The following is a 17,023-nucleotide window of genomic DNA, read 5'->3' on the forward strand; positions in this document are numbered from 1 at the left end:
GAAAAAACTTTATAGAGAATGTGAAGACCCTGACTATTGAGAGAGCTCAAGCTATGGAGGATATTTCGAGTCTGGATGCACAATGTACAGCTCTTGAAACCAGATATCAAAATTTGAGAGCTGTTTATACTGAAATGCGCTCGAAGCCTCCTTTTTGATTTTTCCTTGTATTTTCCTTTGAATTCTTGTAGTTATGCCTTTTTGTAAATATTCAAATTTTACTTTGAATGAAATTTACTTATTTGTCCTCTTATTGTTCGAATTACCTGTTTATTTGCCTTAATTCAAGTTATTCTTACTTCATATGTTTCTGGTTTGTATGGTTTTAAGTACTTACCGTTAATCGACATGATTCGACTATTAGTTCCAATTTCTCGAATTGAATACGCGTTATTTGAAAACACATTTTCAATCTCGAATGGGCCTTCCCAATTGGGTGACCATTTTCCAAGTTTTCTTGATTTTTTGTCGAACGGTAAAATTACTTTCCACACTAATTCACCAGAATTAAAATGCTTGTTTCGTACCTTTTTGTTATATGACCTCGAAATTCTTTCTTTTTGTCGAATCATCTTTTCTAAGGCACTTAAACGAATTTCATCCAAAGCATTTAATTCATCAAACATTAAGGCCCAATAATCTTCACTTGGTAATTCAAATTGCCGTAGTAATCTAACTGATTGTAGATTCACCTCCACAGGTAGAACGGCTTTATGGCCATAAACGAGTCGAAATGGAGTTGTCCCTGTAGCTTCTTTTGGGGAATTCCTATATGCCCACAATACTTGATTTAAGGTTTCATGCCAATTTCTTGGTTTTGATCCAATGTGTTTTTTAATCAATTTGATCAAAATTTTGTTTACTGCCTCCACTTGTCCATTGGCCTGGGCATAGTATGGGGTTGAAGTTATCATTTTTATATTCAAGGACTCTGCATATTGAGTTACCTTTCGACCTACAAAAATAGTTTCTTGGTCTGTTGTTAAAGTTTCTGGTATGCTGAATCGATGAATTATGTATTTGTCGATAAAATTAACAACATCACTTTGAGTAACTTCTTTCAACGGAACTGCCTCAGCCCACTTTGAAAAATAGTCGACAGCTACAATGATATACTTATGGCCTTTTGTTGAAGGAGGATGAATTTGGCCAATTAAATCCAGAGCCCAGCCTCGAAAAGGCCATGGCTTAATTATTGAATGTAATTCAGAGGCTGGAACGTGTTGAATATTACCATGCTTTTGACATTCTTCACAGGATTTTGCATATTCAAAGCAATCTTTAATCATCGAGGGCCAGTACAATCCTTCTCGAAGTAACATCCATTTCATTCTTTCTCCAGCTTGATGAGCTCCGCAGATCCCTTCATGGATTTCTGCCAGGGCAATATAAGCCTCATGTTCGCTGAGACATCGAAGTAAAGTGCCATCAACACCCCTTTTATACAATTCATCAACCACAATTATATAGTTAACTGCTCAAAATTTTGTTTTTCGATCAGTTGGAATGTTGGGGTCCTTGAGATAATTGACTAAAGGTTTCCTCCAATCTTGGTCAGTTAAGTCATTTATGTTTAAGATCTCAAGGTTTGTTGACCCTAACTTCTCCCTTATCTCTGTTAATTTTGCCAGGTTTTCACTCGAAATTCTATATTTTGAGGCAATTTGGGCTAATTCATTGGCCTCTTGATTTTTGTCTCGAGGAATATGTTCTAGAATGACTTCGTCAAATTTTTGTAATAATTTATTCACTTTTACCCAATATTCGACGAGGTTTCTACTTAAACATTTATATTCTTTAGTTAGCTGCTTTATTACTAACTCAGAGTCTCCTCGAATGATTACATTTCTTGCCCCGAAATTTAACAGTATTTCAAGTCCAGCTAATAATGCTTCGTACTCAGCTTCATTGTTTGAACAAGCTGTTTTTATCTCGAAGAGTAATTTCGTTGGGATTTCGTCTAGTGAAATTATCAGTATTCCGATTCCAATTCCATTTCTATGACTAGATCCATCGAAGTACAATTTCCATGACTTTAGACTTAAAAAATCTATTTCTTTGATTGGAATTGAGTGATCAACAACGAAATCAGCAACAACTTGGCCTTTTACAGATTTTAGTGGTTTATAAATTAAAGAATACTCTGTTAAAGCCAACGCCCATTTTCCAACTCTACCGTGAAGGATATGTTTCGACAAGAAATATTTTATTATATCATGATGTGAATAAACATGTACATCAAAAGGCCTAATATAATATTTCAATTTCTCACAAGAAAAATATAGACACAAACATAATTTCTCGATTGGACTATATCGAGATTCTACACCTATCAACATTCGACTAAGATAATAAACAGCTCTTTCGACACCATTTTCATCTTCTTGAGCTAGCATGCTCCCAATAGTATGTTCTGATGTCGAGATATATAACTTCAAGGGAAAACCTTTCTTTGGCGGAACCATTACTGGTGGTTTTGTCAGATATTGCTTTATCTCCTCGAAAACAGCTTGATGTTCTACCTCCCATCGAAACTCCTCTTCTTTCTTTAACTTCAATAGGGGTGAGAAGATTTTAACCTTGTCAGAAAGGTTGGAAATAAATCTTCGTAGAAAATTTATTTTCCCTAGCAACGATTGCAGTTGTTTTTTAGTCGAAGGGGCTTGTGTCTCAGATATTCCTTTGGCCTTATTCTTGTCGATTTCAATTCCTTTTTGGTGAACAATAAAGCCAAGGAACTGTCCTGCAATAGCACCAAAAGCACACTTTAGAGGATTCATCTTCAAGCCATATTTTCGCATTCTTTCAAATGTTTGTCGAAGATGACCAACATGATCACTTTTATACTTAGATTTCACAACAATATCATCGATGTAAACTTGCAAAAATTCACCTATTATGTCATGAAAAATAGTGTTCATTGCCCTTTGGTATGTAGCTCCAGCATTTTTTAATCCGAATGACATTATTACCCATTCATAAGTTCCTAGAGCCCCAGGGCATCGAAAAGCTATTTTCGATATATCCTCTTCAGCGATAAAAATTTGGTTATACCCTGAATATCCATCTAACAAACTTAAAATTTCATTCCCTGCTGCTGAATCTACTAACATATCGGCTATTGGCATAGGGTATTCATCTTCTGGTGTAGCAGTATTTAGATTTCAAAAATTAATGCAAACTCTAAGAGATCCATTTTTCTTAATCACAGGTACTATGTTCGAGATCCAGTCAACATACCTGGCAGTACGAATAAACTTTGCTCTAAGAAGCCTTTCGATCTCTTCCTTGATTTTTGGCAAAATCTCTGACGCAAATCTCCTAGGTGGTTGCTTTACTGGCCTCTTTTCTGGTCGAATTGGGAGTCGATGTTCGACTAATTCCCTCGAAAGGCCTGGCATTTGATCATAATCCCAGGCGAAGCAATCCTTAAATTCCCTTAGTAGCTTGATTAATTGGTCTTTCACTTCTTCTTCGACCAATTTACTGATGAAAGTTAACCTCGGCTCCTTTTCATCTCCATGGTTCACTTCTTCTAAGGGATCTTGTGCCTCCATTTTTGGCCCTTTTCGAGCTGAATCTTCCTCGAAGCTAATTGGTGCATCATCGTAGATGCAATCAAGCCGGACATCGTTGCCTTCGGTCTCTAGAACCAATTCTTCTTGAATCGCACATGTTTCGAGTTCTGTGTGCCTTTGTTCGGCTAGATAAGCCGAATTTGTCGTAATGGCCGAATATGGTGAATCGGCCTCCAATCCTTCAGCCACTTTCAGGGCCGCTTCTCTTCTTTCGGCTCGATGAACTGAACTTTCGACCATGTTGATATCTGCATGGCCTTGGATTAGGTCTACGGCTTTATGGGCCGAGATTTCTTCTATTTTTTGTGATTTTATGGTCGAACTAACTTTATCGGCCTCTGAAGTATCCCCGGCTTCGAGAGCCGTTTTTATTTTATTTTCGGCTACGTAAGCCGAAATTTGAGCCAAAAGGCTCTTTTCAAGGCTCTTCATTTTCATTCTTTTCGGCCTCCGCTATTTCTTGGAAGCCGTAAAAACCCACCGAAGGGTCTAGGCGAATCTGGTGTCGAATTTCGCGAGTATTTGGCAGGAGAGGATTCCGGCCAAAATGAGGGCCGCCTATATCTTCTATACGGAGTGGTGCAATGTTGGCAAAAGATTTGTCGAATGTCTTGCTATCGAGACTGCTTACATGAACTTCAGCCTTAAAATAGCTCTGATCTCCATCGACGTATTCCAACACTCCGTTGTTATTCCAAAGACATAGTTTCTGATGCAGTGACGAAGGTACTGCCCCAACCCCATGAATCCATTCTCTCCCGAGCAATAGATTATAACTTGCCTTAGAAGCTACCACTACAAAGATGGTTGCTCGAGAAACAGATCCAACCCTCAAGTTGACGATTAGGGCCCCTTTGGAACTTGAAGATTTCCCTTCATAGTCCGTTAGTACCAAGTTGTGTGGGAGTAAATCCTCTTCAGATTTCCCAATCTTTTTCAGTAAAAAACTGGGCATAATATTGATAGCTGCCCCAGAATCCACGAGGACTTTGTTCACTCGAAATTTTTCGTCAATTCGAGCCGCAATGTATAGCGGCTTCATATGACTCTTCATTTCACGTGTCGGCTTCTCGAAAACAGCAGACGATTTAGCAAGTGAACCGTCCTCTGCCAAATAACAATAACCCCATGGGTTATTATCGGGTTCGTCATCGGCATAGAAATCTTCTTCATCTCCTTCGCCGATTCCTTCGGCATATTCAGCAGGCAGCATGGATACAACCCCAAGTATGTCCTCGAGGTCATTTTCAAAGCCTGATTCGAATACATCGGTGATCAATTCATCATCCGCATCGTACTCGATTTCTGGACTCTTCATCTTCAGGTCTTTTTTCATTGTTGGTGCCCTCTCTTTAGTCGTTTTGACTTCGACACTAACCGGAGTACACCGCATCTTTCTGGCGGCATTTCCCTGGGCTTGCAGTACTTGATTTTGGGCTCGAATTTGGGCTTGGATTCGAGCTTGAGCTTACGCCTGGATTTGAGCTTGAGCTTGAGCGAAGGCTTGTGCTTCATGCTCAGCTTTCCTGATTCTCTGAGCCCTTCGCCACTGAGTTTTAGTCATAGGAGCCTTAAAATAGGGTTTTTTCGACTGAAAATGGCTCCCGGATGGATTCTGAAACCCAGTTTGAGTGAAAAACTTGGGTTGTGAAAAAACTTGTGGCATGACCGTCGAATGTGACGGTCCGCCCTTTTCGACCATCTGCAGTTTTGGTCGAGTTAATGATGGGTGCAACACATTTCGAACCCATGTGTTGCTCGGAACATTTTGAGCAGGTACGAAGGTCCTGCTTTGAACAGTCTGGGGATCACGTATGGTGATAGAAGCATTCTGAGTCTGGATCCCTTTGTTCTTGGTGATCACCTGGTTGGTGGTCACCTGATAGTGTTTCTTCATCTCTGATTGCTCGAAGGCTTTAGCCGCCGCTTTATCGAAAACGGCGCTGCACCTCGGGCACAGCATAACCTCACTGTCTGCTTCCTTCTTTCGAGTTAGAAAGTCCAACAGCGAGTCACCAGCCTTTGGGAAGATTTCAGCTTCTTCCTTCTCGAAGGCTTTGAGGGTGTCATTGAAAGAGCCTTTTCCTTCTAACTTTTCTACAGCTCGATCAAATGACCCCTGTTGTTCAGCAACATCGACCATCAGTATGTCGATAGGTTCCACGAAGTTAGCTTCTATTTGCATGGGATCAGAATCGATTTTCATCGGCATTTTGGTTTTTTGCTCGAATTTTAATCTTCCTTGCTTAATGGCGTCCTGAATAAGATCCCTGAAACGAACACAGTTATTAGTCCAATGTCCATAAACATGATGAAACTTACAATATTTTTGACCCTTTCTTTGTTCTAAAGTAGGGATTTTATGATCATCAGATAATATAATTTGCCCATCTTTCAATAAAATGTCGAAAATATGATCAGCTTTAGATACATCAAAGGCATAACTCTTATTAGGTCGAGTTTTGTCCTTAATTTCGAGTGGTTTTAAAGATTGGCAAACATAAGGGGGTCCTGGTTTTAATTCAGCTACATTTACCTCATTTACCCCCAAATCGACATCTTCTTCGTCGAGATCATTCTCGCTTCCTATTTCTCCTTCAGAGAGACCTATGTAAGCCACTTTGTCTTTTCGAGGAAATTTCTCTATTTTCTTAGGGACAAATTTTTCAGCCTTAAGTTGCTCGATTTGCCTCACTCTCGTCGCTAACTGCGACATGTCTCTTAACTACTGATTAATCAATTTCTTTCTAATCGAGTACTCTAATCTGCCTATAGCCATTTGGACTAGTTCATATTCTGGAATTTGAGTAAAACATCTCGACCTCATTTGTCAAAATCTACTTAGATAATCGTCAATGGATTCATTATGTAGTCTTTTTATATTAACCAAATCCATTAAGCTAACTTTCGCTTCACCACGAAAGAATTGTTCATGAAACCTTCTTTCTAATTGATTCCAATTATGAATTGAATTCGGGGGTAAGGTTGTGAACCAGGTAAAGGCCCCTTAGTCAAAGAACTAGGAAAGTACTTTAACTTTAAATCTTCATTTCGAGCTAAATCTCCACATTCTATGGCGTATCTAGCTATATGTTCTACTGTAGATTCACCGGAATCTCTAGCAAATTTAGTGAATTTTGGGACCTTCCAGCCCCGAGGCAGTTCAGCCTGCAAAATTGCCTCAGAGAATGCTGAGACAAAGTAGGGTCTATTAGCATACCCTACGTCGAACCCATGTTGATTCAGGACTTGTTCGACTACATTGGCAATGTTTTGAGGATTCGGGTTGTTTGGATATTGAATTTGATGCCCCCTACATTATTTTGCCTAACTTGCTCAAGTATTTCATCAGCATTCTGATTTCGAGCAATAATAAAGGGTTGATTTCCCTGGAAATCACCCTCATTTTGTCTCAGAAGGTTTTGGTCAAGATTTCGACCAATTTGCTCAAACGGAGCATTTGGATTTCGAGCAAAAACTAGGGGTTGGTCTACCTGAAAATTTCCCTCATTTTGTCTCGGAAGATTTGGACCAAAATTTGGTCTATTTTGCTCGAAAATTTGACCATTTCGACCAAGATTTGTAGCATCTTGATGAGGTGTTTGGGCAACATTTTGCCCTTGCCTTATAGGGACTCGAGGTGCCCCAAAAACGTCAGCAATTCGACGCATTTGTTCAGCCAAAATTTGATAGCTGGTATTAGTCGTTTCCACTATGGGATTCAACACAGTGGTCATTTGATGAGTCAGCATATTGACCATCTCGTGATTGCTTTCATCCATTTGTTGCCTCATGGAATGTAAGGCAACATTCGAAAACGAGCTAGTAGGAAGTGAATCCCCACTCGAAGCTCCAAACGCAAATTGCGTTTCAGGTACTCCACCAATCGTACCCATTCCCGGTGGAATAGTATGGAGGACACCCATTCCCGGTGGAATGGTGTGACTCTGGGGTGACACGGTTGTCACCACAGGGTTAGAGTAGGTTGATACTCCGGAGGCATACACACGGGAGGTAAGCCAAATGGGTGATCACCCAGCCTTGGCCTTGGGCCAGGATTTATGCTGGGATTAGTTGGCGGCATAGTAGCCATAAATTGGCTAACTACGAGAGATGACGGCATAGGTAACGCCGTCGTTGGTGTGGGTTGTGCGGCAGTAGTAATACTGCCGCTTTCTGGGTTGGTATCACTACCATCACTTCTGGAATTGCCATTCCCAGAACTAGAATCACTATTTCTTCCTCTATTAGCCATAATACAACGTCTGTTACGTAATATCATGCAACAAAGCAATCAATCATTCAAAACACACAATATGGTCCCACCAGGCGTGCCAATTTGTTTACGGTGAAAAATGACAGTTGTAAACAAATAATCCAAAGATCATTCAAGGGACTGGATTTAGGTCCTCTTTGGGTTCTTTTAAGTGTGTTGTTAACGTGATGCTCAAATTAACGGCGTAAAAGAGTATTAAGCAAGAATAGTGAATAATAAATATGCAGAATTAAATCAAACGTAGATGCTTTTACAAAAATGTAGTAAACAGGAAACAAACAGTGTACAAAGATACAAGTAACAAGCGCAGAAAGGTAAATGCGGGAATGTAAAGGTGCTGGAATGTAAACGTACGACTCCTCACAACGGCGAACAACGGCCACCGTGTGTCTCCTTGTAGCTGGTGTCTGGCGCGGTGCAGGGTTTCAGCGTCTCAGAGTGTTTAGGTGCGGTGTCTGGGTGCAAAAAGTCGTCCTTTGTAAAATGGTGCTTTGGAGTATTTATAGACATGAAGACTATCATCGTTCTTCTCCTTTTGCGGGCACTTCTTAGTAACTGCCTTCAACTGTTGATGCCCACTATCCACGATTGCTTGTGGTCATGTTGTTGGTTGAGGTTTTTTTCGTAACCGCTATCGCCCATGATCTCCTTTGTGTAGTGGTGAATATTGATAACTGCTGGTAACTGCTTCTGAATTTTTCAATGACTTAACCTATCAAGACTCTTGTTTTTCTATCTTTCGAGTATTTCTGGGAGAAACTTGAGAGACTCCTTTAATGTTACGGCCTTGGCATAATTTCTTCTTGACTTCTCTTTTCGAGCCATTCTGGAGTTTTGAGAACTTTGTCTTGGTCTTGTGGACTTAGAATCTTTTCTTTGTCCATTTCTATTTTTCGAGCAATTCTGGAGGAAATCTGGCGCTTAGTCAGGTTTGTGAACTTAGAATATTTTCTGATCACTTCCTGTTTTTCTTCGAGCATTTTTGGGTGTCAGGAATTTGGAAACTCCTTAAAACTCCTCAAAAAGCCATCAATTTTTTGTGGACTTAGAATATTTTTCTGTTAGTTCTGTTTTTCGAGTAGTTTTGAGTGTTAGGGACTTGAAAACTCTTCAAAACTTCTCGAAAAGCCATCAGTTTTGTGGAGTATTTTTTCTTGCCAGTTCTATTTTTCGAGTAGTTTTGAGTGTCAGTGATTTAAAAAATGTTGCAAAAATCGCTAAAAATAGCTTGAAATGTGTCCCTTAAAACTAAGTCCTAGATAATCTTCCAGGCTTCTTTTTGGCTCCTTTTTGACCCTCAAAATTTTGTCGAAAATGAAATTTCCTACAAAATGATCTTTAACTTGGAAAATTTTCTTTATCCCAAACAATTATACAAGAGTTAATTTGGATACTGAGTAAATTGACTTATACTTGTCAAATTTATAAATTAAATTAATAATGATTGTCAAATCAAATATTAGATTAACTTGTTTTATTAGTGCTATTAATCATTTTAGTCTTATAATAGGATAAAATAAATTAAAGGCTTAGGTTCAAACTTCAAAGAAGGTTACTTCTAAAGAATCTTCAAGACTGTACTGTTATAACCAATTTGACTGATGATTTCAATTTTAGAGATATTATGTTGATTGATAGTTATAAAATAAAGGACTAAATATATTCTCATAATATTTAGAACTAAATTAACTAATATTATAAAACAATTTGATGCTTTACTCTTTCCTGCATCTTATATACATGTATGGCCCAATACACATCACATTTCACAAACACAACTGTAAATTATTCTTATTTGATTAACCATATTAGTAAATAAAATAACTAAACAAAGACTGATCGTGCATTACAGTGAATGTTATTAAATTTGGATTCATTCGATAAAATACTAGATTATTAAATTACTCGTTGAATCGATGAATTATTAATTGAATTAATTAAATTTAATATAGATAGATATTATTTCATGAATATCGTTACATTATTCGTAAGTAATGGTTTAGCAGTTAATACTTAGTCTCTTTTCTGTGTGGAGGCAAATAGAGTTCAAGTAGAAGTTTTTACCAATTAAAATCATTATGAAGTGGCTTGGTTCGACTGGGTCACCAATTTTAAGTTGATTGGTGATAAACCAGTCTTGTTAACATTGATTTAAAAATAGATTCCTAAGTCTAACTAATTAGTCCAAATTTAATAACACTGATTATAGTTTTGAAGGCTTTAAAGCCTGGTAGCCGCCACAAACAAATACCCTAATGCGGCTATTGCACTTTGCTTCTTCTGATTATTTTTTTTTTCAAATAAAGACAAGTAGAGAACTAGTAAATGAGTTGTACTATATTTTTCTATACGATTTGTTTGTGTTTTTAAAAAATATATGATTAAAATTTTTATTAACAATTAGAGAATATTATAAATGAAATATATTAATAACGTTAAATATTATATTTTTAATAGAAATTATTATTTTAAAATTTTTAATTATGTACCATTAACATATATTAAACAAGTATTTTTATGTACCTTTTTAAAAGAATAGTTAAAATTAAGCAGATTATTAAATAAAAAGTTAAGAATATTTTTTTATAAATTACACCAGTCACTTTAACTTATATTATATGAATATCTGTCACGTACTTTAACTAATTGTTTAGGTAAAGGCCCAGAAGTGAGGGTTCCTCAATCTCTGGAGCCAACCATTTGGAAGATTCTCCACTTCCTTTGAAACATTATTTATTTGGTGTATTCATTCTTGGCTTGTTTGAGGGATTATTGATTAAAAGAATGAGTGGCAGCTTCACCTGACAAGTTCAAGTGGTAGGGACTGTGAGGCCATGCTGCTTTTGACTTGACTTGTTTCTTCCCTCTCTTCAACATAATTTCTTTATTTCTTTAATTACGGCACACTCGCAGTTGATATGTGCACACATTTGCTGCAAAAACATATTTATGTTAAAAAAAAGAAATTTGTTCTCATCAATAATGCCTATAATATGATTGTTACTTTCACTCCATAAATCTTTCACCACAAAAAAGCTTAGAAGACTCATGCGATTCCTGTAAATCACACTTCAATATAATATTTTAAATATTGTTAATGAAGTTTTATGATTAAAATTAGCATTTTTAATAAGTCACTTGTATTCGGTAAATAAAATTTGCATTAATTATTGAGACAAAATAAATAATGTTTTGGTAACATGAATAATGTTATTTTTTTTTTCCAATTTAGTAGTATAAAATAAGATAAATATAGACTAATACTTTAGAGCATTAATTAAGGAATTAAAAATAAAAAATAAGTTTAATTGCATTTTTTCATATATTTTAATATATGTAAAATTTTAGTTTTTTTTTAGTTTTAATTGTTTATATTTAGTCTTCCTAATTTTTTTAAATGTTGAAATTAAGTCTTTCACCTTAAAATTAAGATTTTTATTATGCTTTGTATGCTTTATTTTATATTTTTATTAATTATTAGATAAAATTTTACGGTGAAGGATTTAATTTGAGTATTGTAGAAAAATAAAAGACTAAATGTGAGTAATTAAAAATTAAAGAGATTAAAATTACATATACATTAAAATACACAGACTCAAAATATAATTAATCATAGAAAATATAATTAATAAATATCTTTTCAGAATTTTAAATAAAATCTAAAATATGTATTTTTAAAAAATATTTTCAATTCTTTAACCAGCCAGATCCATAAAATAAATATGCCTATATGTTAGGTGAAGTACCTGGTTCAAACATAATCTGCTTAAAATTTGTAAGGAAGTTTATTAGCTGAGTTGAGTAGTTATTATTCACAATCGTACAATTACTAATTTACCCAGAATGGAATGATTCGTTTTAAGGTTTATATATGTTTTGTAGAATCCCAAATAATTACCACCCCCCCCCCCCTCGCTATATCCCTCAAAATGCAATGCTATTAAAACATACTCCTTCAATCTCTATTTTATTTAAGGTTATATAAAAAATTAAGAAATATTCAAATAAAATTTATATTTTAAGAGGTGTTTGAATATACAATTTATTTAATATTTTTAAAATAATATCTTGTCTCATAAAAATTAACAATAAAATTTATTTATATGTTAGAATAACTTATTTTAATACTCTATATTGTAAGCTGTTGATAAATTTGTTTGAACATATTTACAAATTAATATTTGTATTTACAAGACTAATGTTATATTCCTTGTACAAATCATTATAGTTTAAGTTTTTATAACATTATTAATTTTTTTAAATAATAAACGATAACTTTTACTAGTAGTATTATGATAATAGTAAAAAAGTTAACAAAAAATTAACTTTTATAATGTAATTAAAAGTACTTTATTTGAGAACTGAGATATTAATTAAAATTATTCTTATTCACAGTTAATTATGTATATTTTTTAAAATTAAAATTAATTGACAATGTTGTGTAAAGTATAATCACTCTTGTTACAATTAGTTTAGCTTTTAACTATTTTTAATTATATTCTAAATTTTATAGATAAAAACTATTATTTATTTATTCTTATTACCTTATATATATTTTTAATTTTTTCTAAAATACTAATAGTTAAATTTATATGAAATCTTTATTACCTTGTATTTTATGGTTATAAAGCTAAATTAAAGTAGTTTTTGAACAAAGTTGTTGTTAAAATAATTTTATTATGCATATAATTATTATAAAAATTATATAATTTTATTTTTCTTATTAAAATATATATTTATTTTAAAATAAAATACATGTATGCATAAGCTACTAACTAGTGTAGTTAAAATAGTTGGTTAAAATTTATTGTCTATATATTAATAGGGATATGTTAAAAAATTAAATTTATTTTAAATTTATAAATAAAAATGTTTAAAAATATAAATAAACTTAGAAACAGAAAAATAAAAGAATGGAGGGAGATATTAAGTACTAACTAGAAAAAAAGTGTCTGAAATAGTGATGAAAACGTGCTTAGTACCAACCTAGTGCAAGATATTTCATTAGAATCTCTAAAGTCTTAAAACGAATTATGTCGTTGATCATAATTAAAAAGTTTTAGATTTTAATACGAAAATGGCCTTTATATTTCAGTTTGCTTAAAATTTTAATTTTTTAATTTTTTAGTTCTTTTATTCTTTTTGTTTTAATTATTATATTTTATGAGCTTTTATTTTAATTATTTTTACTAATTTATTTCACTAAAAGAGGGTTATATGTCACCTTTTGATCACATCAAGTTAGTTAAAGATAAAAATAAAATCACAAAAGTATAAGAAACAGAGCTAAATATATAATTTGGAAAAATCAAAAGACGAAAATACTCGAACGCAGAGATTAATTTTATATTGAAGTCTAAATTTTATTAATACTATTGTTGTATCTTAAAAATTTTCTTCACAAATTTAAAATTTCAAAGAATGAATACTGAGATTACTTTTCTTCACAAACACTTTTCTGCAAATTTAAACCATCGACATGAGAAACTAGTTTACCGTAATGAAAAAGTTAAACAGTTTTATAATTTTGAAAAATGATAATAGGGAAAACAAGGATCAAATTCAAGAAAATTGGTTTGTAAATATATCAAATAGGGAAAACAAGGATCAAATTCAAGAAAATCGGTTTGGGCATGTAACACGTTCAAAATCTTGAAACTCGTTGTCTGTCATGATGATCGAAAGTTACGAATACATACACTTCATCTCCTTATTAAAATCTTACCGTTTGAGGATTCAGAAAGTGACCCTACAAAATAATTCAAAACTTGAAGGCATGTCTCCTCCGGCATCATTAGTACGCGTAATGACAAAATGAAAGTCGCCCAAATCGTGGTTCTCATGTGAACCATCCATTTTGTAATTGGTGATTGTGTTTTCATGATTCACGTAAGGACATCGTGCTATGATTTTGATCATTTATCTTTGCTTGTACGATACTATATTACTTGTCGGCTCGTTCTAGTTCCGAAAGCAACCAAAATTTTCTTGACGAAATGATAGATATATACATTGCATCATTACAAAACTAGCAACTAGAAAGTGAAGTGCCCATATTAATTCCTTATAGATGATATAATATATAAGAGTATACATAGTTTTTTTGCATTGTTTGACGATGTTGAAAACAGGTACATTAAAGGGCATTCTCAAGTCACAAATACCAAATTGTGATTCGATCAAACCATGAAGTGGCTTCAAGTTCAATTGTAAATCCTTCTCCCCGATACCCAATCAAATGAACCATAAATGCGATGGTACCAGTTCTTAATGCAGGTCAAACATAAATACGACTATACGGGAAGCCTAGAAGAATCTTTCTCATGCTTTAGCTTTGAACCTACGGCTGTGCAATCACGCAACCCATTTGAAAGTTAGTGTCCCATAAACAAAGATACAAGTTTTACACAACAGAGGATCCAGTACATAAGATTTGTTTCACTTGAAATTGTCGACCATTTCTAAGATTGAACAGAGGCCATTCACTTATATATAGTATAATTATTATAAATACTACACGATCTCTAAGTGGAGGGAAGCATGGAGAATCCCCGTATCTTTTTGCAGGGTCCATTTTGATTGTGCTCAACTCGATCAACCATTCTTTATTGGTTTGCCATAATTTTTTACTTTTGAAAATATCTTAATTCTTCAATTCGAATTTGTTTGAGGGAAAAAGAAAAAAAAATTAATCAAGGACTTCATTATTAGTTGCCGCCGTCGGAACCTTCAAATTATAAGACTTAACTTATTGATTGTAGCGCTTGGACACCATGAAAGGTCACGATAATATGATATCTGTTCTTCAAATTATTGGTAATGGTTAAGGAACGAAGGCAAGTTTGCAACATATATCGATTTCATGAGCGTATTTTAGTTTCACATACATCTCAACTGTTAACTAAAACTTTTCATCGTTTATTTGTTAATTATTATTTTAATAATAATAATTACTGAAATTGATGTTATGTGGATCTGATGAATAATAATAATAGATCTGATGAATTAGTTGAAAATTTATAGATGTACATACACGAGAGGAGCCTCTCTTTTATTTCATAGATTATAGTTATTGCAACTTTTTTTAATTGATTTAGTGCAAAATCATAACTAACAATGTTTTAACAGAATAATTATAAATTATTGTATAACATTTCTTTTACTAATCCACTCGCTTAGCAAGTAAATAAGGAAAGTATGAAATGCTTTCTTATTTTAAGATTAAGCTGAAATAAATTATTAGAACCTAGAAATATCACTCAATAATGTTGTTTAGAATAATACATTTTGTATAATTTACTGTAACCAAAATTTTTATTATAATAAATAACATGTATTAAATATAATAAAAAAATATTTTGTTATTTTTTTAATTCTTTTTCTTTGTGAATTTATAAAAATTAAAATGTATCGCATCTTAGTTAAAACTAAAAAAATATAATATCATACGTAAGCCAAAATATTGGGGGGAGGGGAGGAGGGGGAAAGTTTCATTATTTTGAAATAAAAAAATTCAAATATTTTTAAAATTAAGACAATTACGTGTTGCATGATTTAAAGTAGTAAAAATAAATGTTTAAAACTTTTAATATTATCTTACAAAGACTATCTCAACAAACACTAAATTTATTATAAAACATTGATGTACTTCCAATTTATAATAAAGAAAATTAAAACATAAAGGAAATGAATCATATATACGTGTCAAAGACTTAAAAAAATTAATAGGAAATCCTTAATAAAAACTCATCAACAAAATAAAATAAAATAAAACTCACCAACTAGCAAAATTTGATGTCATACATGGATTGAAAATAATTTATTTTCCGACACAAATCATTTTAACTTGTTTGTAAAGACAAATAGGCAACTAAATATAACTAAAGCTATCAATAAGCCCATTTGATCCAACATTACCCTTAATAAAAATGAACAATTTAGATTTACATTAGATAAAAAAAATATTTAATTAAAGAAGAAACACTTCCTATTTTGTTTCATGCAGAATGTACAGTTGATGCAATCTTAATTTATTATTGTTTTGGAATTTAAAAAGTTAATAAATGTAATGGCCTCATAGAAAAACATACTATCATAAAGTTCTTTTTTTTTGTTATCTATTATAAGAAATTATCTATAAATTTAAAATAACTTGTTCTTACTAAATTTATCAACAATACATATTCTTTTGAATAGTTCTCCTTCACCGGTATATTCCATGACTATTGGAAGAAGAATTTGATTAAATATAAATAGCCATTTCACATATTACAAGTTGGCATGAAAGCAAGATACAATAAGCAATTACATACATCATTTTAACATCTTTAACAACTACTGTAAGAATAAATGAACTCAATAAAATCCAATCAATTGATTTGAAAAATATAATTATACGAGATATAGCATACAACATACAACATTAAAATTAACTCCAATAAAGTCTCCAACATTTTCTAACATCCATATTCATAAAAAGACACAAATTGGAAAACACTAAAATCTACAACGTTAGATAATGTTATAAATTAAAATTACTTACAAAACAAAATATAAACAATAAAGCCATTGTACATAACACACTAGATAAAATAAGATTTCAATTCTTATAATTATTCTTCAATGGCATGAAGCACAAATTAATTTCTTATTGTTTCCTTATAACAAAATGTGGCACATTTTTCTTCATCTAAAACTTAATCAACTGGAATTTAATTACAAACTAATATTAAGATATTTAGAAATATAGCACATAACTCTAAAAGTTCATTATATAAATTATTATCACTACAATTTTGAGCAAAATTAAGCAACCAATTTTATGTGCAAATCAACATTTGGATATATTTTAAAAGAATAGAACTTTTATATTAGGTGAAAACTCGTTCTCTAGTACTAAATGTTGATTCTGATGCCACTATGGTAATATGATCACTAAACACATCTCATGCCATTATAGAAAGTGTAGAAAATATTTTTCATTATTCCTCTAATAATAAAATATATAAAAGTCTTCAATATTATCAATTTCTAACTTACTCAAATACACATCCAAGTCACTTTTATCAATACTAGACTTTATTTCATTCTTATACATTTAAAAGGCTAACAATATATATTATATTAGCTGTCTAAACACAGTAAATAAAATAATGGCTAATTTAGCATA

The 17,023-nt window shown here is 32.7% G+C and overlaps 1 protein-coding gene across 1 annotated transcript; it reads right to left on the reverse strand.

Moving 5' to 3' along the window:
- Positions 1-6,524: 6,524 nt before the first annotated feature.
- On the reverse strand, positions 6,525-7,504 carry LOC113858200. Its single transcript, XM_027490717.1, has 2 exons — positions 6,911-7,504; positions 6,525-6,746 (listed from the first exon to the last, which is right to left on the reverse strand). The coding sequence occupies exons 1-2, from the start codon at positions 7,502-7,504 to the stop codon at positions 6,525-6,527; spliced, it is 816 nt and encodes a 271-aa protein (XP_027346518.1).
- Between the last annotated feature and the right edge of the window lie 9,519 nt (positions 7,505-17,023).

Source organism: Abrus precatorius, unplaced genomic scaffold (genome assembly GCF_003935025.1).
Source record: "Abrus precatorius isolate BTA unplaced genomic scaffold, Abrus_2018 Scaffold2, whole genome shotgun sequence".
NCBI lineage: Eukaryota > Viridiplantae > Streptophyta > Magnoliopsida > Fabales > Fabaceae > Abrus > Abrus precatorius.

What these genes read in the sequence shown, in the direction of transcription:
- LOC113858200 (XM_027490717.1), bottom strand. Translation starts at nt 7,504, where the DNA reads ATGGGTGTCCTCCATACTATTCCACCGGGAATGGGTACGATTGGTGGA. An exon ending in CTGATGAAATACTTGAGCAA is followed by an intron (nt 6,747 to 6,910) that starts GTTAGGCAAAAT and finishes GCAATTTTGCAG; the next exon opens with GCTGAACTGCCTCGGGGCTG.